Source organism: Phalacrocorax aristotelis, chromosome 11 (assembly GCF_949628215.1).
Source record: "Phalacrocorax aristotelis chromosome 11, bGulAri2.1, whole genome shotgun sequence".
In the NCBI taxonomy this organism is placed as follows: domain Eukaryota; kingdom Metazoa; phylum Chordata; class Aves; order Suliformes; family Phalacrocoracidae; genus Phalacrocorax; species Phalacrocorax aristotelis.
Window position 1 is genome coordinate 17154749 of NC_134286.1, and position 27184 is coordinate 17181932.

Sequence of the window (27184 nt, forward strand, 5' to 3'; positions counted from 1 at the left end):
ACTGCCCTTTGCTGCCCCACAGTAGACAGCTGCCCCTGCTGAGGTACCAGTATGTTTAGGCAGCCTCCTCACCCCTCAAAAGAGGCATTTTCCATCCCACACTGCAGCGGTGCTCTTGCTGCCTTCCTTAGTATCACCGAGCCTTGGAGACCTGCTACATATCCCAGTTAGGGAGGGGGAGCTGCACTCCCGCTTGCAGGAATCTCTGCCTAGGAAGTAGCAGGCTTTTTCCACTCCTACGTCACCATCTGTTAGAGCCCAGTGGTCTTGAGAGCAGAACTCAGCAGCAGAAAGCGGGAATAATGCACACAACTCCCCCCCCCCAACAAGAAAAACCAACATACTTTCAGAATTAACTGCCAGACTACTTTTCTATAAAGACGGCAGCGTGTTTTTAATTCAGACGTCCAAGCTAGCGGAAGCTGTGCTGCAGCCACCCAGGCACAGCGAGGAGGGAATGCTTGCTCGCTTCCTCCTGAGTGAGTCTTACCTGCCAGGGCAGCCTCGTCCTGTTACACTGCGGGGATGGACATGCACCTCGCTGCACACCAGGGTATTCTGCTTCATCAGTAGCAGTCAGGCACCCTCACCTCGGCACTGAGAGCATTTGAACAGAAAACAGAACAGGCGGTGGGGGAGAAAAAAGCCAGAGGATGAGGTAAAAAAGATGGAGAGGCAAATATAGGCAGCAGAAAACAAAAGCAATAGCTGAGACACATGGCGCCAGGACAGACAAAGTAGCACTAAAAAAAAATCATCGGCCAGCCCTGCTGGTGACATGAAAAACCCAGCATCTCCAGGCATGTCACACTCTTGGCTCTTCCAAGGTCAATTCCTAACCTCTGTTTTCCAAGCACAAAGTGAGCATTCGTCCGCGGCTCACAAAGCGCCATGTCCTGCGGTACTGCCGGTGGAACAGCACAGGCGGAGGTCAGCGTCTGCTTTCCTGGCAAGGAGCAAAGTGGCCCCGTCTCCTGGCAGGACGTGCCAGGCCTGGAGAGCTGCCACACTCACGCCGCCCATCAGTGCAACACCAGGACGTTCACCTGTGAGTCACCCTTGGCACACACCAGCACAGGTACAGTGAAGGAGCAGAGAAATAATGAGGCACAGATTTGATTCTGCTCAGGATTAAAGAGCTTATATTCCAAGTGAAAAAATAAGTTACATAACAGTCCCCACACGCTCCACAAGCATCTTTGAGCGTGGGCTCTGCCTTTACCTCCACTTTTTATATTTCACACTTCGCAGTGGTATTTGCACACGTCATGCAGTGCTCCAAGGTAAAAATGCACTGGAATTATGTTAGTCCGAGACACTGACGACAAAGGTGCATTCTGTAATTTGCAGTATGGGCGACTCAGTAGAAGTCTACGAATAAAAACTGCACTGTTAAACTGGTTAAGGACAGCTCTCTCCATACATACACAGCAAAGACAAGACCTTGCTATATATATTTCTCAAGAATAAATGCAGTTTTCACACTTTTTTTTTATACAAAGTGTGACAAATCCTGTTGTGGTTTTTTTTTTTTCCAGAAATAAAACTTTATTTTTTATTGTCATTAATACCAACTTTACATACAGGTTTATTCCCTCAGACTGCATTTCCTTTGCTTTTTATTATTTTATTAAAAAAAAAAAGGCATTTTTTTCCTTCCTCGGCCAAGAAGAATAAGGGAACTATAATTTTAAATTATGTCAAATTCCTTCTCGTTGGACATGTGTTTTTGCTATTACAAAACTATTAAAATGTGAAGGAACAAGTAATATCAAAGACACATACAGTAACAGCACTACTGCTTTTGGGTTGTGCTAATATACTTGAACAGAACTTGGTCAGTTCTAAATGTCTAACAACATTTTAGAAATTATATTAACAAAGTAAAAGACTTTAACGTTAATATAACCCACAACAAGAAAAATGCAGCATCTCTTTCTTTCTTTAATTGAATATCTAGGAAGCTCAGTCTCTGGTAAAATGGGACACCTGACCTCAGTTCGCTTGAGGCATAATAAGCTCGTAGTGCCCAACCTGGCCTTCTTGCTTCAGCTGGTCTAACAGATCTTCCTTGCGCCGCTTCCTGCTTACCACCAGGTATCTGTTGTGCCCCTGCCCGTGGGATTTACTTTTAAGACCATACTTTTGGGCAATCTGATGTATCTGCTTCCGCTCGTCCATGGTCAGTTCTCTGGAGAAAGTCAAGTCAATGTGACTTTCTGAGCGTGCATAGTTTCGAATGATCTCTTCGATATCTCTTTTGGCGATCTTGTTCGCTCTTTCCACGTCAAGCCCAAGTCCTTCCCTTTTAAACTGCTCCTTCACCGAAATAGGCTCCCTAATTCCTTCACCATCTTTCCCTAGGCCACCGCCTGTCCAGCCCATCTTTCTTAAAATTTGATTCCCAATGTTGTCTTCTTTGATCTTCTGTTTGAAAGCCTCTTCTGCTGATCGACCCCGAATCTCATTTCTGGAGATGACGTCTTCAACAGTGCCTTTCTTTAGGTTATTGACAACAGTTGGCTGAGTCTTTTTGAGGATTTTCACGGCTTCCTCTGCTGCCTCATGCTTGACAGATTTCTTCACTCCAACTGCTTCTGCGATGAATTCGTCTTCAAGCAGCACCTTGCACTTCCATCGCATGCCAGTCATCCTTTCAAAGACATACTCCACCGTCATCTTGTTGAACTGGGCGGTGTCGTTCAGCGTACACACCGGGTTACTGGAGTTCTCATAAACCACGAGGTCCTTCAGGTCCTTCTTCCTTCCAGAGCCCCGTGATGAGCAGCCCACTTTCTGAACCTGGGTCACTTTGATGGCTGCTATATTTGTCTGCATCTTCTGCAGAATTTTCAGTGCCTCCTCAGCTGCCGCGTGCTTGCTGGTCTTTTTAGTGCCAAATCCCTCGGCTAGGCAGTGATCTTGTAGATACACTTGACAACGCCATGAGCGGTTGGGCATTAATTCATATTTATATTCAACAGACATTTTGTTGTATGAGGCAGAATTGTTAAGTATTCCTATTGCGTCACTGGCATTCTCCGTGAGGACAAAAGTAGTCCAGTGCTTGTTGGTGTTAGCGGAACCTTTCACGGCTTCAGCACCAGGCTGCATCGGGACGCAGTCTCTATTGGCAACTACAAACTCCTCATGAGGTTTGAGAGCAGGAGGGAAATCAGGGCGACTCACGCCTGCCTCGCACACCACCAAGTCTTCGTGATAGGTGTGCTTGAACTTCCGCTGAACAACTCTCACTTCCACAGGCTTCTTCAGCAGCTTGACTGCCAGCTCCGCGGCTCGATCCCTGGATCCATTTTTGCTGCCGGCATAACCTGTGGTCAGGTAAACATTCTGACATCGCACTTCACAAGCGAAGCCATCTGTTAGGAGCTTCTTGCTCTTGGGGAGGTCAGCAGGGGCGATTTCTTTTAGAGGAACATAAATATATTCAGGATTTGTCTTGCATGCCTGAATAGAACGTGTCAAAAGATACGTATAGTTAATTTTATCAGTCCCAGTGTTTGCATCTGGGTTAGCAAGATTTTTCCAGACAGCTGCTGACAGTTTCTCAATAAAACTCTGCTTCAGCATTATAGCTGACGGAGGGAAAGTCTCTGATGAAGACTGGACAGTTGAAGGAGAAACAGAAACCTGCAATGCACTGCTTGTGGTAGAGTCCATACTATTCACAGCCTTGGCTGCTGCTGCCTGGCCCGCAAAGCCCAACCCAGCTGAGTTGGAGAGCTGGGGATCCACCTCCCGGGCATTCACAAAAGAATTTGTACAGTTTTCAGCTGGCTGTGCTATGCTGTTTGTATTTGCCTCCTGGTTCACCTCCTGCATTTGGTTATCCAGAGGATCTTCCTTCTTGCCATCCTTCTCAGCACTGGTGACAAAGTGTATGGGTTCAAAACGTGGTCGCACCCGGAACCTGGGGACCATCTTTTTGGGTGGCTCAGGAATCTCTTCCAGCTCTGGACCTATGGGGGTGGAAGGAAATGACAAGATTACCGATGTGTGCTATGACAGGGAAATACAGAGTGATCTCCAGGAGGAGCCTGCAAGGCTCTGGACACAGGATTCCTACTTCTTAGCCACAAATCAAAAGGTTTCCTTCCAAAGACATTTGCAATTGATCAGGTAAGACCACGCATTCTTGTGCGGGTCACGGCAGTGGTATTTCCAGGTTCACAACTACAAAACAAAAATCTCTACATATTCAGTTACATGGATTTTAGGTCCAAATCGCTTGCTCTGCCCCCTAACATTGCCCACTGAACCCATCCAGTCATTTCTGAACTTAAACCATTTAAAGCTACCAAAACAGGTAAAAACCTTGGCCAATAAGACAGAACACCAAAGCGGGACTAGAGCCTCAGCTCTGACTCTGACTTTATTTTCAGGACTTCTCATTTGATGGAGAAACACAGTGATACGGAACCCTGCTTTCCAAAACATGCAGGGCTGTTAATGACAGTGTTGATAGAAGCATATTTTCTGTAAATATAACTATCCTTGGCTAAAGGACACCAAACATGGAGAAATCTGCCCGAGCCTCAGGTGACAGCTGCAGTGGCTGGGGGGCCATTACACATTACTGGTAGACCTCTTCTTTCTTAACCAGAAGAAATGCAAATGCAGCAGAATATCCTGGTATGCACAGCTAATGCAGCAAATGAGAATCAAGTAGCTCATAAGCAAATATGTTACATCTAAAAGATGGTTATACAAGACTGTGAAAGATTTAGCCCCCACACGCCGAAGAGGTACATGTGTGTAACTTCACCAGAGGCGCAAAAGGCCACCTCAGCGCCTTGGAATGAGCTGCCTAATCCAACGCCAATGTGTGCAACCGCAATATAGGTCAGGCAATGCATCTGTCTAGACATCATGCTACCATAGCTTATTTATCATAGCCTAGTTCACTGCAGATGAAAAGATCATTTTGCATATAGCATAAACATGCCTTCATCTTTAAATCAGGTGACAAAGCTCTTACAGGTGCGTTAAATCCTTTGGTCATCAGTTTTGATGAATTATGGCAAGGTTTACATTTCTTTCTCAGTTTGGTATTTTGATGATTGCACTGCAGCAGCATCTAAAGGCGCTCACCAGCAGAACAGCTCTTTATGCTGTCTGTGCAACATGCAATAGAGAACCCTTCCCCTCAGAGCTGCTGCCTGAGAGGAAGACAAAACACAGGAGAAAAGTAGGTGTCTTCTCAGTTTTGCAGATGGCCCATGGAAGCCCAGAAAGACTGCTGGGTGCCTGAGTAAGGGAGGAAACTTCAGCAGAGCTACAGATTATAGCCAGACTAGAGGACTCCTGTCCTGTCGGTCCATTTGTGCTTTAAACAGCCAAACCACTGACTGACGCTGCCCCACAAAGCAAGGGCCTGCCTGTTCGCATCCGCAACCTGCACCTGCACACAAGGACAATTCTGCCACCGCTCCCTCTGGAGAGAGGGCAGGGAGCTCTGGAGGCGCTAGAGAGGAGCCAGTGGATGGGGCCATTGAACACCAGCCCTCTCTGCTTGCTGCATTTCCTCCACTGGCAAAGCTACAGCTGGAACATCCATCCCTGCGACCATGGGACTGGGATGACATATGCAGGACTCTTCCAGGCCCAGCAGGGAGAAGAAAAAAAAAGCCAAACCAACATTAAATCCCCCACCACCATCACCCAGTGCTCCAGGCACTCAGAATCAATAAGCTGAGCTCCACATCTCCGTGTACATGTACAATCCCTTCTCAGGTCAGAACACAACCCCTCACCACAGCGAAGAAGGGCAGACAGATTCAATTCCCTAACACTATCGCTAGGGAAAAATCACTTCCCTGGTAATTTCAATGAAAAAATATATTTTCTTAAGCAAAAAGAGAACTCTGCATGATTTCTGTACACCCCACAACATGGCAGAGGAGGGGGAATGGCTGCAATCCAGCAGAGTACATCGCTGCCCTTTAGTTTGCCGCGCTGGCTCTCTCGGAGGTGTCCCCGTGGCGCATTGCTCTCCCCACACTCCCACTAATGCCCACCAACAAGGAAGGGTGTCCCCCTTGACACACAGCAGATATACTCACTGTCAGATGGAGAGTGGCATCTTTTTAGCTTCCTGCTAGGGACCAACTCGTACGTCCTCATTTCCCCGATATCGATGCCTTCGGCCATCTTGAGAACCTTCTCCATGACCTGCAAGCCATACCTGTGCGGATTCAACAGCAAACCACTTTAGAACTGGTCCCACAGGGGCAACACATATATGCACACATAAGCTTTTATTATGCAAAACAAGAACTAAAGTTTCCTGAGACACAGTACCTGGTGCAAGGGAGATGCTCCCCCTGATTTTGCTGGAGTATTAAAAAGGGACCCGGCCGCCAGCCTCGTGCCACAGCTAGTTCAGTGCTGGCAGAGAGCCTGCACACTGGCTAACAAGCTACCTGGCTCTAAGCAAACCCATTCGTGAATAACAAACTATGCAGCCACCAAACTGATGGTGTTTTAAAATTAAATACATTATCTGTCAAAATACAACATTTGGCAGAACTACTAGGAACACTAAAGAACACAGGGGTGTGGAGAAGGAGTCTCCATGGGTGTCGCAGCTTCAGCGAACTAAGCAAAGGAGCGACTGGCTGGCACTGAAGTCTTGTCTGGGTCAGCAGCCACAGACCGTACGTCATCAATACTGAAATCACGGATGTCAGATGACAAAGGCACTGCTCAGCCTTATCGACTGCTCTTTAAAAAGCCATACTAATTTCTAGCTTGGTAGCTGCAACTGAAATGTTTTAAATCCCCGAGCCATGACACAGGTGAGGTGGCTGTAACTAGCTCTGTGCCAACCCTGACCCTGCTGCAGCATGCTCGTAGGTCTGCACAGGCAGGACACACATGCACAACCCCATTCCTCTTGCCCTTAGATTCCCGACCACCTAAGTTCTCCATTGCTCTGGGGATCTGTCACATGTTTTCAAGCCATTTACATGGCTGAAGCCGAACAAGGAAAAACCCCAAACCTTTCTAACCAAGGAGAACCTACAAACATGGCCTGAAGCTAGCCTCAACAGCTTCACACTGTGGTTCAGAAAGGAAAAGAAAGCAATCTTGCATGTGTTCCATGGTGTGTTCACCTTCAAAAGTCAAAAAGCATCAAGTCACTGCCCACAGACAAGAGTCCGCAGCTGTCCCAATAGCAAGTGCTGCAATAATTTGCACGAGCTTTTAAATACGACTGTTCCAAGGGCTCTGGAAATCTGCTCACTCTCCACTCAAGAAATGCCCTTCCTGTTCCCTATTTAGAGGGCCAGGCAGAACTTAGATCCATTTAAACTACTGGGCAAGAACTCTGCGACCACACACCACCGCAGTCCCTGTTTCACCTGCAGGTACCCAGCACAGCTCTGCCCCAGCAGAGAGGCAGTGGAGCTGTGCATGGGAAGAAAATGCCAAGAGGGATCAAAGGGAGATGGACAGTGGCGATACCCTCATCCTGCTGCAGCCAGAAGGGAGAGGGATGGGAATCTCTAGTCCTTTCTCTGGCTTACAGGGAGAAGAGTACACTGCCTGTAACGGGAACGTGAGGGACGATGATGCCCTTTTCCAGCAGGGTGGGAGAACAGCCTTAGATTTGACAGGAGTCTGTCACTCTTCTTCATGGATGGAGATGTCTGGGGCTCAGATTTCTGCCCAGGGAAGATCAGCCAGTTGCAACATGTGTTTGTCTAACCTGGCCTTAGAAATCTTAAGTTGTGGAGGCTGCACATGGAGGCAGAGAAATCCCATGCCTCCGATGCCTAACTAAAGTCTCCCTGGTGTGACTTATATACGTTGCCTCTTTCCCTGATCCCAAGAGCTCTGGAGCATAAATGCTTTCCTCCCTTCCCCCCACCATTTTGCAGCCACCTTTAACATACCTGAGAACACATGCCTCTTCTCTCATCCACCCCTGAACTAAATGAATCCTGTTACTTAACTCCTTCCTCATATACCGTGTTTTCTGAGCCTTCTGGACATCCTCCAGATCATCCCCCACCACAACACTTCTTCAGGTGTCATCAGCAAAGACTCTTATTTGTATTTACTCTGACAGTTTGCCTTCAGCTAGCAAGTGTTCAAAAAACAAACAAAAACACAAAACGAAAAAAACACCCAGAAAGCCCGACCAAACCAAAACCAACAAACTTAAGAGAAAAACACAAAAATCCCCCAAACGTTGAAATTATTCACTTGATACAGCAAAAACAGCTCTTCCCAAGCAGCAAAAGGCAGTTCCAGAGAAAGCCATGGGTCCCCTCCCTTCCCCAGACAACTCTAAGCAAAGCCACCAACTGCTCTTCAACAGCACAGTGCGTTCACCCTGGCCGTGCGAAGGGTTCACGTTCGTGGACAACACAAGCTTTGGGGAAACATCCTCACTGGTAATGGCCCTGCACCGCATCATGCCTAAACCTATCGCTCATGTCTCCCGACAGTTGCAGGTAGAGATGTTCATCCAGGAAATTACGTGCGCTTACAGGCTTAAATTGCATCATTTTTTAGGATTTAGTACCTTGCCACAGCTCTTCACTTCTGTTATTGGCACCCTATCACCACACTATTGCACAGCTTCCAAAAAGCTCTATCACAAAGAAGGCCCTCCATTAAGACAGCACACAAACACATAAGATGAGCTAATGGGCCAACGACACTACATCTTAAAAAGATGCATTCAACTTTAACGTACTACCGAGCTTTGGAATTTGAAGCTGTTTTAAAACTATACTCAATTTTGGCGCTTGCAGAGCAGAATAGTTTAGTACTTGGCCAGAAAGAAACTAGAAAACACGCAGATCTACTTTTAAAGAGGTTGGCTTGGCTCTGTAGAACTGACACAAGATATGCCTCAACAAGGCTTTGGGATAGTAACATTAATAAAAGCCAAACTGTGTGCCCTTCCGTGTTTGCAAGCTCCTCTGCCACTGCACGATTTGCTGAAGTTAGTCGTTAAGCAGTTGCTTCTGTCTTTAAAGCCCTTAGGTCCAGTTAAAAATAATCACAACAGCACAAGCGTCAGCCGGGACGTGGGTGATGTTCCTGCAGATCTCCGCAACCTTGCCAGTTACGGTGCGGTGGTTTCTGCGCCTTAACAGTAATCCTGATGAGGGGAAACCGCTTCCACTCACCGGGGCTACGTCTCGCAGAAAACCCGAGCTGCAAGGGGGCCGTGTAGGCTGCTTTATGCCTAGAGGGATGCTTTCTTCTCACTTCAATTACGAAGCGCAGCACCTTAACAAGCCCTCAGGGTGGGACGTCAAGAACTGATTTTAAAGCACACGTATACTTTTCCAGCAGGCTGCTCGCCGCCCAACGCACAAACACACGCATATTCCTGCAAAGCAAAGCGCCCGGGAGCCGCCCCGGCCCTTCCTCCGCCCCGGAGCTCTTCCGGGGTTACTCTGTGAAAGGCAGCCGGGGCCAGGCTCGGCCCGGCAGCACGGCGGAGCGGGCGCCCAGGTCCCTTCCCCCGCCCCGGGAGACCCTCCTGCTCCCGGCTGACAGGCCGGGCCGCCCAGGGCCAGTCCCAGTTCCCCCCTCAGGGCCGCCCCGGCCCCGCCGCAAGGTCTCCCCAGCCCCGAGCGCTGCCGGTGCCGCCACGGCCTCACCTGCAGCCCATGAAGACGTGGTTGGTCCAGAGGACGGAGAGCGAGAGGAGCTGGTCGATGGCGGCGCCGGGGTAGCCGTGGAGGTGGCGGAGGATGAAGCGGCGGCGCAGCCCCCATTGTCGCTCCGTCTCGTTGTACTGCCGCCACTGCTCCAGCACCGACTCGGGCACCGGCTCCGGCTCCGGCGGCGGCGGCATGGCTGGAGGCGAGGGGCCGGCCCCGCCGGCGGGCACGCACGGCGGGGACCAGGCCCCACGTGTGGACCAGGCCGCGGTTCTTCCGCCGGCCGCCGGGGAGCGCCGGGCCCGACCCCCGCCTCGGCCCCGCCGGACCCGGCCGCGGCCTCGGCCCCGCCCGTGCCGGTGTGGCGGGAGCGCGCTCCTCCCCTCCCCCCCGCCGCGGCGATCTGCCCCCCGGCTCGCGCGGAGCGGCCCGGCCGGTGCCGCGTCACGTGGCCTCCCGTCACGAGCGCGCGAGACGCCGCGAGAAACTGCCGCCGCGACGGACGGACGGGCTCCCCCGAGCGGCGGCGGGGACGGGGCCTCCGGGGAGCCCCGGGGAGGGAGGGGACGCCGGGCCGACCCCGGCCCGTGCCCCCCGCACCGACCCCAGCTGCCGCTCAGCAGCCCCTGCCGCTCACCGGCGCCCGAGGCCGCCCCCTCCCCCCCGCCCCGCCTCACCGGGGGGTCTCCCGACGGGGCTCACCCCGGGCCAAGCGTCCCCGTCCCGTCCCCGGTAACGCTGGGTCACCGGAGCGAGCTCGCAGGGGGCCGGTGCCACCCCCGGCAGGCAGGCTCGGGTGGGTGCTTCTGCGCCGGGGGGCGAGTGAAAACGCCCTCAGGGCCTCGGGATTCTCCCCGCCCCCCCCGGCCCCGGTGGCCACCTCACGCTCGTGGGATCCACGCGGACGTGCAAGCAGCAAACATGATAGCACACCGGGCAGGCTTTCGTGTTTTTTATTTAAAATTTACATTTAAGTTAGAAAGGTATCAGGCTAAACAGTGCTGCTTCTTCAGCGTTTGTCATGTAAATATATAACTTGGTGTGGTTCTCGCACGGTTCCGTTTGTAAAAAGGAAAGAAAACCAGGATCGGGGAGAGAAGATGGCAGGCGGGAAAAGCATGCGGCGAGCGGGTCGGGGCAGGACGGAGGGGCGAGAGGTGCGAGGCTGGCTGCGGCACGCTCCAGGGATGCTGCGCCCTGCTCACGGGCGAGGTGGATGGCGCGCTGTTTGACGATGATGCCACCTGTCAGCATCGCCTCTCCCTCCTGATACTGCTAACTTTTTTTCTAACTTTAAAGAACAAGAGGAGGTTTAGTTAGGGGGAGGGAAAAGTACCACTCGACCCACGTCCACCAGCCGATGGAGCTCGTTTAATAAGGTGGTGAGACAAGAGGAGGACACCAATGAAAACACACACTTCTTTATTTCTTTGTTAAATATTTCGTGGCTGCCAACAGAGCAAATTGCACCATGTCTATATTTCCTTTGACTCTGAACGCACAGTTTCCAAAACCAATCAAACAACAGAATATTGAAAATATTCCTTAGGCTTCACTCCTCATAGAAGCCCATGACATTATTAAAGACAAAATTAGAAAAAAAAAAAATGCCTGTAACAATGTTTGAAAATGTATTCGCTACATTGTTAGTCCAAACATCACGTTTCTGTTGCTCTTCAGAACTCCAGGTAAACAATCAGTTCCCCCGTATTACCCTGTCTTGTCACACAAATTACAAGACACTTCAATTTTGGATACCATGCAAGTCAGTAAAAGAGCTTCTTCTCTCCAAGACACTAACACTGAAGATTTGTTCCCCCCCTCCCCAGACATAAGACCCTTAAACTCTTCTAGAAGTGGCAGTCTTCTCCCTCAGCCCCAGTGCAGCTGGCAAAGACAGATTAAAAAAAGCTAGAGAGAGAGAAAAGGGGAAAAAAAGAGAAAAAAAACAGAAGATTAGCAAAAAAGAGAAAGACATTTAAAAAGCAGGAAAAAGGGATGCAACACGAAAACAGCTGACAGAGGAGAGACGGAACTTCCTTGCGGTACCTCAAGTGCTTCAAGGATATCACACAAGTAACACTTTTTACTTTAAAGTCATTTTAGACTTCACATAACTTCAAATAACATTCTAGTAAGGCAAATGGTCAGGAAGAACAGCCGGTGACCTGCAGTATGGTAAAAAAAACCCCCACATTAAATGGTTCTTTTAGCAAATAATATAGCAATCATTGACAGACTGATACTGACTGGTCCGGGGAGCAGACCGACATTTGACGGTAGAGGAAGAAATCAATACTCAAATTATTTTCACTTGCTTAAAAAAAAAAAAAAACCAACCACAAACCAGTCAAAGACTTATGGGAAATAAAACTGTATTTATGGCAAAACGGAATGCCTGAGAAAATACATTGCAATCAAGAGTTTTAACTGCCTTGATTGCTGGAAACAGAGACAGGACCATCGTTCGATCTGGGTTACTGCATACAGTTTGCTGCTGCTCGAGCAGCTAGCCAGAATAATGCGTTGTATGCAGAAACCGTTCGTGAGGCTTTAGCACCAGCCAGACTACCCTCCTAGTAAAATTCTCAGCAGCAGCTTGCACTAAAACCAGCATTATCACGGCTAGGTCTGAGGTGTGCTTATCTTCCAAAAACCCAGCATTGGAAGGGTTTTTGTTGAAACTATAAGGCAGCGCGCATCCTGATCTTTCAGCGGGGCCAGGAGGTGTGGATTCACACACACACACAGAGAACTTAGCCTGCGCACAGCGTGACTGAAGGATCAGGGTCACAACAAGCAAGTCTGAAATGGAAATGAGGATTACACGCTAGTCGTCAGGTAGCATGAATTAGCAAAAGAAAAAAAAAAAAAACAAAAAAAAGATAGATGATGTCATGAAAATGACACCAAGTATAAAGAGAAAAGAGTTTTTTATCTCTCAACTATGCACTAATTAAACTAAGGTCGTGTTGTCATTTTAACGTCACCAATAAATAAATTTAAACTGCATCGTTATTTTGCCAGCAAAAATAACTCACAGAACTTATTTCCTCATCCCTTATTTATCTGGGTGGAGAAGGACCAGGAGAAAGGGGAATCCATTACTTGCAGGGGGAAAAAAATATTGTGGGATTTAAAGCTGCAGCATCCGAAACCTTGTTAGGACTAATTTTACACGTTTAATAAAAGCAATAACCACCAGTACATAGTAACGACAGAATCACAATGAGGATATAGGAGAGAGCAAGGGTAACACCATGGAAAGGTCACAGCTGAAATGCTGTCACGTTTTATTAGACCCTCCGATTTAACAAGTAAATGAAGGTCCATTCCAGCCCATTGTATTCAGGGGTAATTACTCAGTACAGAGCCATGGGTTACTGTAAAAGAAGGGCAAAGAAAACAAAAACAAAAAAAAAAAGAAGTAAATGTTAACCAGAATTCACTGTCTGATGAAGTCTTTATTTAAAAACAAAACTCATCCAGAAATACACAGAGAAGACATCTGCAGGCAAACCACAGTTGCACTTGGCCAGAGTGAACTCCTGGCCCCAGTGAGCAAAACACCCTCCTTTCTAGTGCAAATCTTGTAGTAAAACAAGGCTTTTGCTGAATAGAAAATGAGAAGTAACCTGTCAGCATCTGCACACTTCTAAACAGATGCCAAATAAAAAAATAAAGGTAATACTTTTTGCATTAAAACCAGAAACTGTTGGAATCACTGAGAAGAAAGTCAAAGAAACATTGTCTTTCTTCACAAACACTGATATGTATAGCAGGGTAACCAGCCTTCCCTGAGATTGGATCCAGGATGTGCATCCAGGCCAGCACACTGAGAGGGAGACAAGGCAAGAGATCCTTCGTGACCCCTGCAGCATTCAGAGAACACTTAGTTGCAAACCGTGGATCCAAATTTGAGAATCCCCCAAGCCTGGGGACTAGAGGTTTGGACTCAGGCCCATGCCTGCGAGGATGTAAAGTTTTGCAAAAAGTCCTTTAAAATTATTTGAGTCACGCAGGGCAGCACAGGGGAGTAATGAGGGGTTAGATACAGCAAATTCAAAAGGGGAGAGGGCAGTTAGTCTCTTGAGACACCGTGTTCCGCCCCACGGCAGCATCGGGTTGCATTCACAGCGGTCCCAAGGTAGGGGCTAAATGCGTACCACCAAGCAGCTGCACTCTCTTACCATGCAGCCCTTGCACAAAGTGGAGGGGGAGACAAAAAGCCGAGCAGCTGAGCAGAGGGGACACTAGCCCTACGAGCGCTCGGCAGCCTGCTACTGCCCAAAGGGGAAGAGGCATCAGCAAGGAGCGTCTCTTGCCAGTTCCACATAGGCTATTGCCGAGTTCTTCACAAGAACCACCATAACCCAGAACAGCCAAGGGCGCGGACTCTTGCTTAAAACAAAATGGTGTGAGCACAGGAAGGGAGCAATGAGTAAAGGTGAGCAAACAGGCACAATGGCATAGCTGCGTGTTAACTGAATGTGGGGGCATTCGCTTCTGGTGTGAAGGGAAAGGTTCTACAGGAAACCCGAACTGAAAATGAAAGAAAAAGGCAGATTAATGGTTTTATGGATTAATGACAAAATAAACCAAAATAAGAATACAAATGTTTCCTAACACACCACAAAAAAAAGAGAAATATTGCTAAGTGTTAATAAGGTTTAATTTGATTACAAAACATGCTTAATGCAGACACACGCATGCATACACGCACACACACTCAGCAGTGGGATGAACCAAATTCATTTTCTGAAACAATCCTTTCACAGTTTTGCAAGCTACAGGACTCATCAACTGTGACTTGTTTGTGTCCTTGCAAAACAGTGAAGCCCTGCAATGCTTTACGTATCAATATGGAGAGTATTTTTCTGAATTCTGGAAAAGCACCATATATACATATTTAATTTAGCAAGGACAAATGCCCATTGAAAAAAGCACTGCCTGCATTTGTATAGTGGGAACAAAGAACTTAATTTGATTCAAAGCCCAGCACACAACAGTGTACAGTTACGAGGACTGCCAAAAGCAATCCAAAACCAACAAAAATCATTAATGTTCACTGTAACTGCACTTTAGCTGTGCCTTCGTGCTCAGCACCAGAATGAACAGTTATTCTTTGAGCTTATTCTTCCACATTCAGAGCCTGATAAGCAGAGAATTGTTCTTTTCATTGTTTTACAGTTACTGTTGGCAGCAGAGACATTCATTCAACTGGACTGCTCAAGATGACTCCAAGCTCCAGTTCGAGCCAGTGCAAGACCCTTCTGAAGCTCTTCTGTTAAGTGGAACGTCCCATTGAAATTAAATTCAAATGCCTCTCATTGACAGGGTAATGTTTACTTGCTTTTCCATTTCCCATGGTGGAGCTAAGAGGGAAGGAATCCTGGAATCAGCTTTTCCCTATTCAAGGGTAGACCATAAGTTCGTTTGGACTGTACCCTAGAGAGAATGTAAATCCTAGCTTTGTCTGCAGGGAAGGGTGGACTCAAGGATGAGTTTTTAGAGTGTTTTATAGTTAAGTGCTGCTATTCCAACAGGTTCCTACTTGGAGAGACCCGCGCACCTCAGTCTGGGGTGCTTGAAACCTTGCCTTGGACAATAACTATTGCTGCTCTGTCAAGAAGCAAGACATTCCTGTGGGAACTTTCTTTCTCCTCTCACCAGAGAATCAACGGCAAATTAAAAAGGCTCAATTAAACACACTCAACCTAGCTGTAAGTAGACCACTGTCATTAGCAGTTTAACTAATAACCCTAATGAGGATGCTGCTCTCCTGCCAGGCAGGTGCATTTCTTACGCATCTTTGTTTAAATGAGCCTTCGTTTTACAATAGATTCTGGCACTTTGCACTGCAGACACTTCATTATGCCCAGGTTTGTTAACCCTTTCAGGCAACCGTATCCAGTCCACAAGCCTGCCCATGCCTATGCGGCCTCCTTGCATCCCTGCTCACACGAAGGCAGAGACAGTCTGGACAGAGTCACAGCAACTGCAGCAGAGCAGACTCACAGGGTAACACCACTGACAGGGCTCTGCTCCAGTGGGAACTCTCCATGCCTTGGCAAAACTCCTCGGAAACTTGGATGCTGGCCTTATTCAGGGGTAAAGTGCTCTGGCAGGCTTTCCGAAGACATCTTGAATACAGCCCTCTTCTACCACTAGCCTTACCCTAACCATGGGCACACTTGGCATGGCTCCCAGGAGCCTGGGTCTGTCTGTCTGCTACTACTGAACATCCAGTCCATGGGTGACCCATTTGACCGTTAAAAATGTCATAAAGTCTCTTAGCCTATCTTCAGAGCCTTCATTATCTTTCTAAATGCTCAGGCCATCATCTCTCGTGGTTTTGGACAATCAACTATGATTGGTCAGCAGGTGAATATTGGTTTGGTTACTCAGCAGCAGCTTCTTTAACACCCCCTCATACATATATACACACACACACACACACGCACGCACCCCCACCCTCTCACAGTCTTGCCATCTACCTTCACCTGCACTGCAACCACAAGTTTATGTTACAACTTGGAGGGGTTGGAGGGAAGGAGGAGAAAGGGAAAAGACATTTTCATGGCTAGCTGGCCATCGTCAGCACCACATCTCCATAGCAATTGTTGCCATAGTATCAACATGGCCTACATGATTAAAGAATATAATTTATTTCTAAGGGAGATGGAATAAAGAAAACGGAGCCAACAAAGTGCTGGGAAGGTTTAAAAAGAAGGGGACTTAATCCTTATTCTTCTATGTTTCATGTCCTAATACTGAGTCTCTCTGCATTTTACTTTGCAGAACCTTTAAAAACAAACTTCATTGCATCCTTTTCTTACAACTGCATGTGTAGAGAGAGGCTTGTAGAGCATGTATAGTAAGGGTGAAAGCAGAGGAAGATGGAGACAATATTTATAGGCTTCAGGACTTGCACAGGGTCTGCTTTTTTAGGAACTGTAACTGATCCCACTGTGAGGTCTATATTAGTTAATGACGCTTACCAGGACAATGTGCCTCATGCACCATGCAGCCAAACAGCAGCTAACTGTAAAACAGCATACATGTAAGAGCTAATAATGATGATAATGATATAACGACAAAACAAAAAACAAATAAACAAAAAAGAAACCGAGTCATGATTAGTGCAAATTACAGAGCTTGGGTTTAAAAGAGTCACCTGTGAAAGAAAAAGGCTAGTGTACTGCCAGCCACTAGTAAACGAGATACAATTAAGCTACAGCTTGTGAAATTCATGGATTGTTAGAGATACTTATGATCTAAATACTGAAATAAATTATTAAGGATAACTGGAAAAGTTAGAGAGTAAAGAAAGCAGCACCTTTTCCAAGGTATTTGGACAGCTATTTTCCTGGAGGAGAGAGAGGCCTCCTAACATCTTCCCAGGCCTTACTCAAGCACTGACCTATCTCCTTCATGATGTTTTCTGTGCCTTTCTGTGTCCTTAACTGACAAGGACGGTACCAATACTTTTCCATATGAATGTGCTTGGTGTCAAGGAGCTCTTCTGAGATCAGAACTGCTTTTATGAACAAGAGTGTGACTTGGGCGACAGTGACTAATTGCTCATACTATAGGGCATGTTGTCTCCCTTTTCTGCATTCCTGACCCTGCTGATCTCAGGGCTGAAGTCTGCAGTCCTCAGCGTGCAGATGTCTGAGGGCTCTAAGCATGAAAGAATTCAGCTGTGTATTCCTCACACAGTCTAAGCTGGGGAGAGAAGTCTGTCCCCAGTCAGTCTCAGGCTCTTCAGTATGAAAAGATATTAAAACCCCCTGAAGGTAACGCAAAAGAGCAAATCAAAATACACAGTAGAAAAAGGAATGGACAAGTGAGAAAAGGGCAGGAGCACTAATTGCTCATTGCAAAAGAACGCTGACATTGAAGCAGCTCCAGCTCAAAACTAAAACGACTAAACCAGGATCTCATCCTGGTTACTGGGTTTTAACTCTCCTGTCTCATTTGATTCCAAGTTTAACAGTCAAGGGCTATTTTCCCTGACAAACAGTCCTGTCAGCTCTTTCAGCACGTGCCATACTGTTCATATTAACAGCACTTCTCCATGTACTTAAGGCTGCATAGTGTAGGCAAGAGTTACTCTGGATTTGCCCCAGAGATGTGCAGAGAAGGGATTATGGCAGTGGGATAGAAACCAGACCCATGTTTATCTGCACTCTTTGTGCCACATGCTAAGTGGCACAGCACTCCATTTTGGGAAACGTACCACAGTGAGAAGGAAAGGAACTGCTCATTGCCAGGTGAACTGGTAGGCCTGTTTCAGCCGTACAGCTGGTTGCTCTTGAGCAACCAGATGAGCTTTAGGAGCCAAGCATGGGCACTGCAGATGGCCCAGATCATAGGACCCTGACAAGGGGCTGGATCTTGTCACAGCAGTCCCTGGCATGGGGAGCCATGCAGTATTCTCTCAGTATTTCTGTGGAAGGCAAAAAGCTGATTTAGGGCTGGAAAGAGTACTAGCGCTAACAAGAAGACATGACTTGTCCCCTCATTTTTCAGCCTTACGTTTTGCAGATTCCAGAATTCAGGACTATTAGTATCCCTGAATAATTTCCACACTATAAGCTTTTTCTCAAATATAAACAACTAAGACCTTGAGGCAGGACACACTTCTCTCTGGGGGCAGCCAATGGAACATCCCTGGTACCCACACCCTGGCCTTGGCAGCCAATGTTCTTCCACTTCATTACAGGCACTGACAAACCAAGGCAGGAGCAGGGGATCTTGGGGAATAAAAACAAGTTCGTCCTCCGCCATGCTGTCAGCAAGAAATCAGGGAGGTTAGTACTGCTCCCCACTCTTCAGGATGACAGCTAAAGGTAAAATGCTTCCAGCTCCTGGTCAGCCTTACTAGGGATTAAATCTGGCTGCAAACCTGCTCCTGATAAGGACTGGCTAGGTTGGGGGAGAGATGTGAGCACCCAGAAAAATAGTAAAAGAGAGCCATTACCAAAAACAAATACCACTGGGTTAGCAACTTACTTTTTTCTTTCCTTATCTCTTTTAAGAGTTTGCGATCCTCCAGCCTGCTGAGCCTGAGATTGGAGCAATTCAGCTGCTGTCTTCCTTTGTTTAAACGCATTTACTTCATCATCCAGAGATTTCTTCTTATCCTCTAGCTTCTTTTTTTCATCCTGATGTAGCTTCTTCAGGCGATCAAACTTTTCGTGCAGCTAGAGGGAAAGGAGAGAGTTGAGCAGGACCCAGCACTACCAAATCCTCTGTTCCCAGAAAAAGAGGAAGATGGAAGGATCCCATGAGGTCTGAGCCTGCAAGCCTCCATCGGTCTTTACATCAGTTCTAGCTCCTTGAGCTGCACTGCGTAGACAAAGGGCAGGGAACAGTCTCCTTCCACAACAGCTTACAGACTAGGCAGTGTTCCAGTGACACACCATTGCATAGAACAGGACTGGGAGAGTATAACTGTAAAAAAATGTTAATCCATTTCCAGGGGTCTCTGCCTTATTCCTCTTTAAATGTCAGTAAATTAATGGATTTTTCACAATGCTAAGGAAGTTGTATGGGTATATTTTTTACACAACAAGCTTATATCAGGGGCTGTTGCTCTCCTTGAGTTCTGCCACACTGCAACTCTCCATCAGAATCAAGACTATGGCACTTCCACGGTGCAGTTAAGTTGTATGCTATAAGGACTGTGGTCTAGTTTTGTCCTACAGGATGAACACCTTCATGTCCCTGTGACCCCAAATTCAACTTTAGACTTCTTGATAAGAAAGTCCTAAACCACACTCTGCAGGAAGTGCTTTGGCAACAGCTACCTGCTTGGGAGTGGATCTATCACTCGCAACCATGAAGAGAAAAGTACTGCAGTCTTCACCTCTTTTTCCGCCTCCTTCAGCTCTGCTTCTTTTTCCTTGACCCTCTGGACGAACATTTGCCTCATTGCCTCTTCCTTTTTCTGCAGTTCCCCCAGAAACTCATTTCTTTTGGCTTCATAAGTTTCTTGTAAGCTAAAAAGACAGGAAAATTTAGTCACATGACTTGGGACAAACTCTGCTTCCCCTGAGCCTCTGACATCAGGCCCTCACCATGAATATTGCTTGCCCACAGCCCATTTGTCCCTCACCCACTCACGTGTGTCCAAGACTTCTTTATCCAACTGTTTCTGGGGTCTGTAAGCTATTGCGCTTTTCTGCATGTTAAATGTTGGGCAATTCAAAGAGACCAGCTGGCAACAAACACTGGTTCAGAGGGACACTGCTGTATCTCTGCAGCACAGACATTTCTACTCCTATATTTGCAGTTCCACAGTCAATCCTGCGCAGACTGGTTTTCACCTTCTCTCACTCAGCCAGCACCTTTGCTGAAGTCTGGATTTATCTGACCTGGCAGGTTTTCTTGCTGCACTGGTTCTTTACATGCTCTCTCAAGGACACACACATACACACACACACACGCAGCGTGACCAACAATGCCTCTCTCAAGCTCTCCTGTCTCCTCCAGGAATCCCACCTGAAGGGTTTGCTGTCTGGATCAGTGTCTTTGAAACCCATCTCTTCCAGTTTACATCGCCGGTACAGCTCATAGTGGCGTGTGTGGGTCTGTTCACGAAGGTCTTCCATGTTCACGCGGATCAGCATCTCCCGCAGCTTCACAAAGTCGCAGTGAGCTTCATTCTCCACTGTAAGAAGACATGATAAGGAGTAAGATGGGAGCAGAAGAAACGGTTTCTTCCCACATTCCCCACCTGTCTACACCTCCAACATGTTTAACAGCCCTTCTGAGCAGAAGAAACTGTCACTATAGGCCTGACACAAGGATTCAACAAAGGATAATCCCCAGGGAGATATTAAAGTCCAGCAGGCCCTTTTTCCTCTTATGAGCCCACTGACTCCTGGCAGAATTGTCACTATTCATGCCATAAAAACCCCAGGGCTCAACTCACCCTGCACTGTGCCCCAGGGATACTGACGAGCTTTCATCATTTTGTTTCCTATTTTCAGCTCCTCCGTGCTCCCAATCACTGCAAACGGCAAGTGGGCCTGCAACACATTTAATGATACCCATGTTAGTCCTTCTCAACTCTGGTTGACTTGCTAGCACACAGAGGTTAGCACAGCCACTGAGCAACACAGTCATTATGCACACGCTAATCTCAGGGAGTCTAGTCACTGTCCACTAGCCCAAGGCAAGGGGGGAGAAGGGAGGGTCCTTTTTGGAAACCTTGTTAGTGCTACCACTCTATATCCTCTACCTGGCTGATCCTCCCAGCCACAGGGTCTCAGGTGAGATGAGCCAGTGCAAGACTAGCATCAGAATGACAGCTCGAACAACATGCTGCGCGGCTCTGACTGCGGTGCTGTCCCGGGGTTTTGCCGTGGCTGAGGAGAACATCTGCACAAGCATAGAAGCAATAAAAGAGGTCTTGGAGCCTTCTTGATTTTATCCCCACCCCACTCCCTCAGCTCACACTGAAGCACAAGACAACTCGCTCTATCAGATCTTGAGATTGAAGTCCCTCCTTCACCCCCAGAGTAACAGCTCTTTCCTCCCTGCTTGCTTCATCCCTGGTGAGGAAGGGCTGAACATGTGCCTGCATCGGGTCAGCCTCTGTGTCCACGTGTGCCGGGAGATTTGCCCCAGGCTGAGCTGGGAAAGACTCTGCATTCCCTGGGGCTGTGCTGAGCCTGCCCCGTACTAACATCCATAGTGCCTCACACTTCCTGCAGTTGTTTTGGGGCTCACCCTCAGTACACACCCCCTCTCCCAAATCCTTTATCAGAACTGGCTCTGAGAAACCCAAAGGAGTGCCAATGGCTTTATAAGATCCTCATTACATCAATACTACATGCAGCCACTGCTAGATAGCTGGACAAAGGAGGCCAGATTCAGGAATTGCACCCATGAGGAGGGATCCTGGGGATAGCAGAGCAGAGCTGTACCACTAGCTCAACTGTGCCGTGTTACACTCTTCAAGCCGAGATGCACATGCCACAGAGCACAGCTGTTGCAAGTACCTGAAGACTAAGAAAAAGAGGGGTTTGCTTTTCAAAAACTCAGAAATAAAAAATAGTCACTTCTTGGTAAAGAAAATACTTTTTGCCTTCTGCAGAGAAACTAAGAGAATCGCCCAGTGCAAGCTCAGCAGTGTTGGAGCAGAAACACTCCCAACACCTCTCTAGGCTCAGAAGACCTCACCTTATACTCCCCCCATTCCCCAGACTCAGGCAGCCAAGCAAATCCCCCAGACGCTGCTATCATACTTTGCTGCATTTATCTGTTGTGCAATAAGCAAGATCTCTCCCCACCTCTGCTTTCTCCTAGGAACTATATAGCATTCTGCCAAGCTGCAAAGAAGTCAAGTGCAAGGTTTCAGCACTTAAAAATAAAGTTGCCAGATCCCTGCACCCACCCCTTCCGCTGAGTTTTGTGCAGTGACATTTGTTAGCTAGAGATTTTAAAGTGCACTGAGTTCTGGGCAATTTAAAGAGCCCCAGGAAGCCAATTATGTGGAAGATCGGTGACCCTGGATTGCCCTCAAGAGCAGGTAATGAAGTTTTAATTCCACAGGTTATCTGAAAACTTGGACAAGCCCATGACAGCTGGTACAAGCAAAAGATTTCAGAGATGATGTTTTCTGCTTTCAGAGTGTGGCTCATAGAGTCAAACTGCAAATACAGCAAAACTGCCTGCAAGCACTCACAAAGATGGGCTCTTCAGCTTTTATCCCTTGGCCCCTCAGCTCTCGCATGGGACACTTGGAGAGGAAGTGAGGCTGATGGTCAGTCTGATGGGGCCATCCTGGGCCACGCAGAGGCTCTGTGCACCAGGGCCTCCTGGGTCACTCTCCATGCCGAGTTACCTTTGCAATCACACTGATGAGCTAGCACCTGGAGAGACACCAGCCAGGACAGAGCTCTGCCTGCTCTGCACAGAGTAGGCTCCCTGCAGGAGAGGTCAAGCAGCAGGAGGAGGAAACTGGTGTCCCAGGCTGAAGGAATCTGATTTTCAGCAGAAGGCTGTCTAATCACAAAGGGCAGAGGATACAAAACACTGGAGGGGAAGGAAACAAAACTGTCTCAACTGAGCGGCCTCCATACTGCAACATTAGGGAAACACCCCTAGCCAGCTTTCAACAGAGTAATTTGTTGTGTCATTTCTACAATCTGTAGTTTTTCCTGCCTTCAAGAAAGACCACACACAAGTAGCAGGACTATCCACAAACACTTCTGCACATGGAGTCAAGAACCATCAGTGGTCCCTGTGGAGCAGATCTCTGCCTCGCCACCAGCTGCAAACAGGCCTTGCATGTCCCGCAGCATCCTGCTGTGCAGCCACTGTCAGGCAGCCTGACAGGGGAGAGACCTGGGGTCTGAGAAAGGGCCACATGGCACCTTCAGCTGCTCTGGGAGGAACCGGAGACATCACACTGCAGGGACATGCTGGCTACTGCCAGGCACTGGATGGGCTCTTCACCTGCTGCAGGTCAGGCTCCTCGTCATGGGATGTGCTAGAACTCATCTGTATCTGTGTTCAACTGCTGGAAACTCTGAAACGCCCCAGGTACTAAACCCCACAAAGGCTACAGCCTCCTCTGCAGGTGTACACAGTGCTACTTCCAAAGGAAAAGCCATCACAGTTCTGTGGTGCCTGAGATTTCAGGCCAGCTGCTCCCTCTCCAGGACATAGGATCAGGCAAATGTTTGCTAGTGCAGTGTGCTCCCCACTGGTGTCTCGCTCCTCCACAGCCCACCAGAGCTGCCCACCTCTCTCCTCTTCACATCCTGCCACTCCTGGGTGAGAGCTTCTGGACCTCCCTGGTGGCTTTTTCAGACTGTCCATGAGGAGCATCCCATGGCTGGCTTCTCCCACAGCTGTAAATGCTTTTCATTTGTTTCATATCCAGATCTCTGGGAGAGTGAAGTAAGGGGATTTCCAAGGGACAAAGCAAGTGATGGGAGCAAGACGAGCAACCTGAGACAGTGGCAGAAACACCATGCTACAGCCACACAGGCACAGCCTGAACCTCAGCTGTCTGTGGGCCTGGTTACCCTCAAGAACAGAGTTGCTTCTTCCGCTGGTACCAACTGTTCGGCTGCTGTCTTTATGAGGGACAAAGTGCTGGTGATTTCCTTCTTCCATCAGCAAGTAAGTTCCAGCTCCCACCATGTGAGACAGCTCATATAGTTGCACGGGGGTTCATTTAACTAGCAGGTACAGGGAGAATATTTTCTTCCGTAATTAGACTAATTAATTAAAAATGGAAAAGCCAGTAGGGAGTTGAAAGAACAGGAGAGTTTGTTTTTCTTATTTGATTTAAGAATAAAATCCAGATGGGAAGAGACCTAAGGAATTTTGGACAGTGTTTTCTCTGAACTTGTGAATATATGCTGGGTGGGATTCTCAAAAAGACCAAATCAGTTTCAAGGAAAATCAGGCATCTTGTTCTGAAGATTTGTTCAATCTGCTTATTTTCTAAATACTTCACTTGATGCCTTTGCTCATAGTTAAATGCTTTTGTTTCTGATCATGATGGCACAGATTTTAAATTCTTCAGTTAATCAACTTCTGCCAGATCAAGCAATATTTTCTCTGTTGGACTTGATGATCGTTGTGGGTCCCTTCCAACTCAGGACATTCAATGATTCTATGTTTAGTAAGCCAATTTGGAATGCAAAATACTCTGAAAAAAAGTTCCTAATGCATCCAGCACAAGTGGATATAATAAAATAAAATGCATATGAAATAGGAAGTTTGCACATTTTAAAGCCTAATTTTACTTTTCATGCAAAAGACAGCTATTGCAGGTTATAAGCAAAACATTAAGTAATCAAAAGACCAGTCCAAATTTTCTCTGGAATTAAAAAAGAAAAAAAAAAAGTAACTGATCCAGGGAAGTTGCTGGTTAGCAAGAAGCACTACTTAAGGATGAAGACTGCATTTATAACCTTTCAAAGATGTTGATCTGTAACAGGCAAAGACAGTGAAGCTTTCTGTAGAGAGGTACAAACACAAAGGTTAAGGCAACTGATTTAAATCAAAGGTTCCCATTCCTCAATTTTAAACATGACTAAAATTTAAGTCTAAACCTAAATCAACCCCTCCTGGCTTTTTTACTGGTCTCAGTCCCTCCACAAGCTCATCTCCTGACCTGAAGCATAAGCAGATTTGTTTTACGTTGCTAATAAAATCAGTCTTTGGATACAAGTTTTCCAGGTCTGCAAAACTGCCTTGATCAGATTCAGATTCTGGCCTGCTTAGTCCCCATAAACCTGGTAATTATGATTTATATCCGTTTAATGGAGGGCTTAAAGAGCTGACCTCTCTGTGCAGCGGCTGACACAACTCAGAACATCTATGACCTGAGACAGCCTCAGATTACCTCCCAGGAGGCATGTAAATGGCTGAAAGGGAAGATGAGCAGAGGCTGACCTCCGCCCTCAGAAGGGCCAAGGGGAGAGGACTTCTCCCTTTGTCATAACACCTCTGGTTCCTTGAGGATGGAGTGATGTTGCATCTTCGTTTCCAGGAATAATGGTAGTCCTGAGCAGTGAGAGTGCTAAGCACTGAGAAAGATGCCATTACAAAACTGTTCTGACCAGGAAACCACCCCTGACAGCTCTTATGGTATGACAAACTTCATGTTTCTTTCAGGCCTCTCCACAACACTCTACAACTATTAATGTTAGATCAAGAGACGACACAAAAGCACATCAGCTAGACCTGTACTTCCTCAACAGCAGTTAAGCAAGCAACCTCCCCTATTTGCTTTCCTGTAAAAAAGCCTTCTGGAGGGTGGGAGCATGGTCAGGATGCGCTGCCAGAGGAGCCAAGGGACAACTTGCTCTATCTTCAGGGGGCCACAGACAGGCACCCACAATGCTGGGAATGCCAGAGCCAGAACAAGCACCTGCAGGCACCTCGAGACATGCTTGGTCCGATTGGTGTACTGTTTTTCACACATTGCTGGTTAAGCTGTCTAACTCCTTGCCACAGGATCCTGGGAATGCACTGGGCAGGGCATCAGGCAATGCGTGGAACAGAAATCTAGAGAAACCTTGAGCCAAATGTGATTAGAGGCTAGGGAAGTAATGGGGGGAAGTAAAGCACTGTACACATTCCCTCTCTTCTTATATACTCCAAAAGTGACCAAAAGCAGATGTTTAGGGAAGAGAAGGGCCACTGGGCTGGATGGGTCCCTGGTCCCACCCTTGTGTTTTATTTCTCACACCAGCACTTTGATGTAGCTCAACAGAAGCCACTGCTCTAACAAGCCTCATAGTGTCCCCCTGTCCATCTGTTCTGGCCAACAGCACCAGAGCCAAAAGGCCAAACCAGACCAAGGACCCAGCTAAGTTACCTGATCAATAATAAAACAGCAACTCAGTGCAGACAGGAGTCCCAGAGCTGGCGAGCTGAAGGGGCTCTGCTGCAAGGACAGCCACAGGCAAGAGGAGACATCTATGGAGGCAAAGCTTCGCAGGAAACACCAGCCCAGGAGAGCAAAATGGGTGCCAAAAACGCATGGCAAGGAGAAGAGGTGCACATATGTAGGCATCCTGCCCCTCACACCAGACAGAAAATACCCATCTGACTAATTCATAACCCAGGAGTGTCCTTGCCCTGCACAGCGAGGCCTCACCATCTGTCTGATTTCCTACAAAACCCTCACAGTTATGCATTAGGACAAGGAAGGGGTTAAAAGACCATCTGTTTTCCGACTGGAAAAGCCCATCAGAAAGGCAGTAGCCTACCACAAGGCTCTGCTAGCCTAGGATGACACTACAAGGACAGGATCCCTGTGAAATCCTCTGGTTTTAAGACACAAAATAAAAGGGAAAGTGGATTTAAGAAGCACCCCAATATGGGCCACCAACCCCTACAGTGACAGTGCTGTTCTGGGAGAGGAGGAAGCGCCGAGTCACTTACATTCATTGTCCCATTTATCTCCGCCACTGATTCATCATCTGTTGGGAACTGGTAGATCTGAACCCCGTTACTGACCAGTTCACTTGTGATTTTAATTTTAAATTTGGTCAGCTCACTCTTGGAAATGGCATCAGATTTGGCAATGATGGGAATGATGTTCACCTGGAAAGGAACAGAGTGGTAAGAAGTCCTCAGCTTCGCTCCAGGGAGTTTTTCCAAGTCTGCAATACAACTTAGAAAAATGTAAAAAGTTCTCAATAAATCTACGGGGTTTATCTGTCAATCCAGTCATCTCCACTAGCATAAGGGCTATTCAAGGTGGGGAGATGTGACCTGGAAAAACAGAATCCTTTCCACCACGCACATGGTGAACCTGTCCAGTAAGAGTTAAATGCGCCTACCTTGCTGTCAAGCTTCTTCATTGTCACCAAGTCCAGGGATTTCAGCGAGTGGCCTGTCGGAGCAATGAAGTACAAGCAAGCGTGGATCCGGGTGTCGTGGTAGTTGTGCAAGACCCTTTTTATCTTCAGTTCTTCTTGCAAGTAGGCTTCAAACTGAGCGTCAATGAACTCAACGATGGGCTTATAGCTTTGGTGAAAGGAAAAAAA

At 47.5% G+C, this 27184-nt stretch overlaps 2 protein-coding genes across 9 annotated transcripts in view; both read right to left on the reverse strand.

The window, feature by feature from the left end:
• Nucleotides 1-1616: 1616 nt before the first annotated feature.
• On the reverse strand, nucleotides 1617-10099 carry NKRF (NFKB repressing factor). The gene is made up of 3 exons (XM_075107120.1): nucleotides 9648-10099; nucleotides 6084-6205; nucleotides 1617-3980 (listed from the first exon to the last, which is right to left on the reverse strand). Exons 1-3 carry the CDS (start codon nucleotides 9842-9844, stop codon nucleotides 1996-1998), a joined length of 2304 nt encoding a protein of 767 aa, XP_074963221.1. The 5' UTR covers nucleotides 9845-10099; the 3' UTR covers nucleotides 1617-1995.
• A 489-nt stretch (nucleotides 10100-10588) lies between these two features.
• SEPTIN6 (septin 6) overlaps nucleotides 10589-27184 on the reverse strand; it is a 32383-nt gene continuing 15787 nt past the window's right edge. Inside the window, exons 4-11 of one of the 8 annotated variants that reach the window (XM_075107127.1) lie at nucleotides 26978-27164; nucleotides 26577-26738; nucleotides 20593-20689; nucleotides 20160-20328; nucleotides 19525-19657; nucleotides 18669-18859; nucleotides 16652-16695; nucleotides 13095-14192 (exon numbers count right to left, since the gene is read on the reverse strand). In XM_075107127.1, coding sequence (XP_074963228.1) covers nucleotides 16692-16695; nucleotides 18669-18859; nucleotides 19525-19657; nucleotides 20160-20328; nucleotides 20593-20689; nucleotides 26577-26738; nucleotides 26978-27164 — 943 coding nt within the window. In that variant the 3' untranslated portion in view covers nucleotides 13095-14192; nucleotides 16652-16691. Of the gene's footprint in view, nucleotides 13034-13094; nucleotides 14193-14816; nucleotides 15026-16651; nucleotides 16696-17304; nucleotides 17444-18668; nucleotides 18860-19524; nucleotides 19658-20159; nucleotides 20329-20592; nucleotides 20690-26576; nucleotides 26739-26977; nucleotides 27165-27184 lie in introns of those variants that run through there. The other 7 variants (XM_075107125.1, XM_075107121.1, XM_075107123.1 and 4 more) reach the window with 7 other exon arrangements.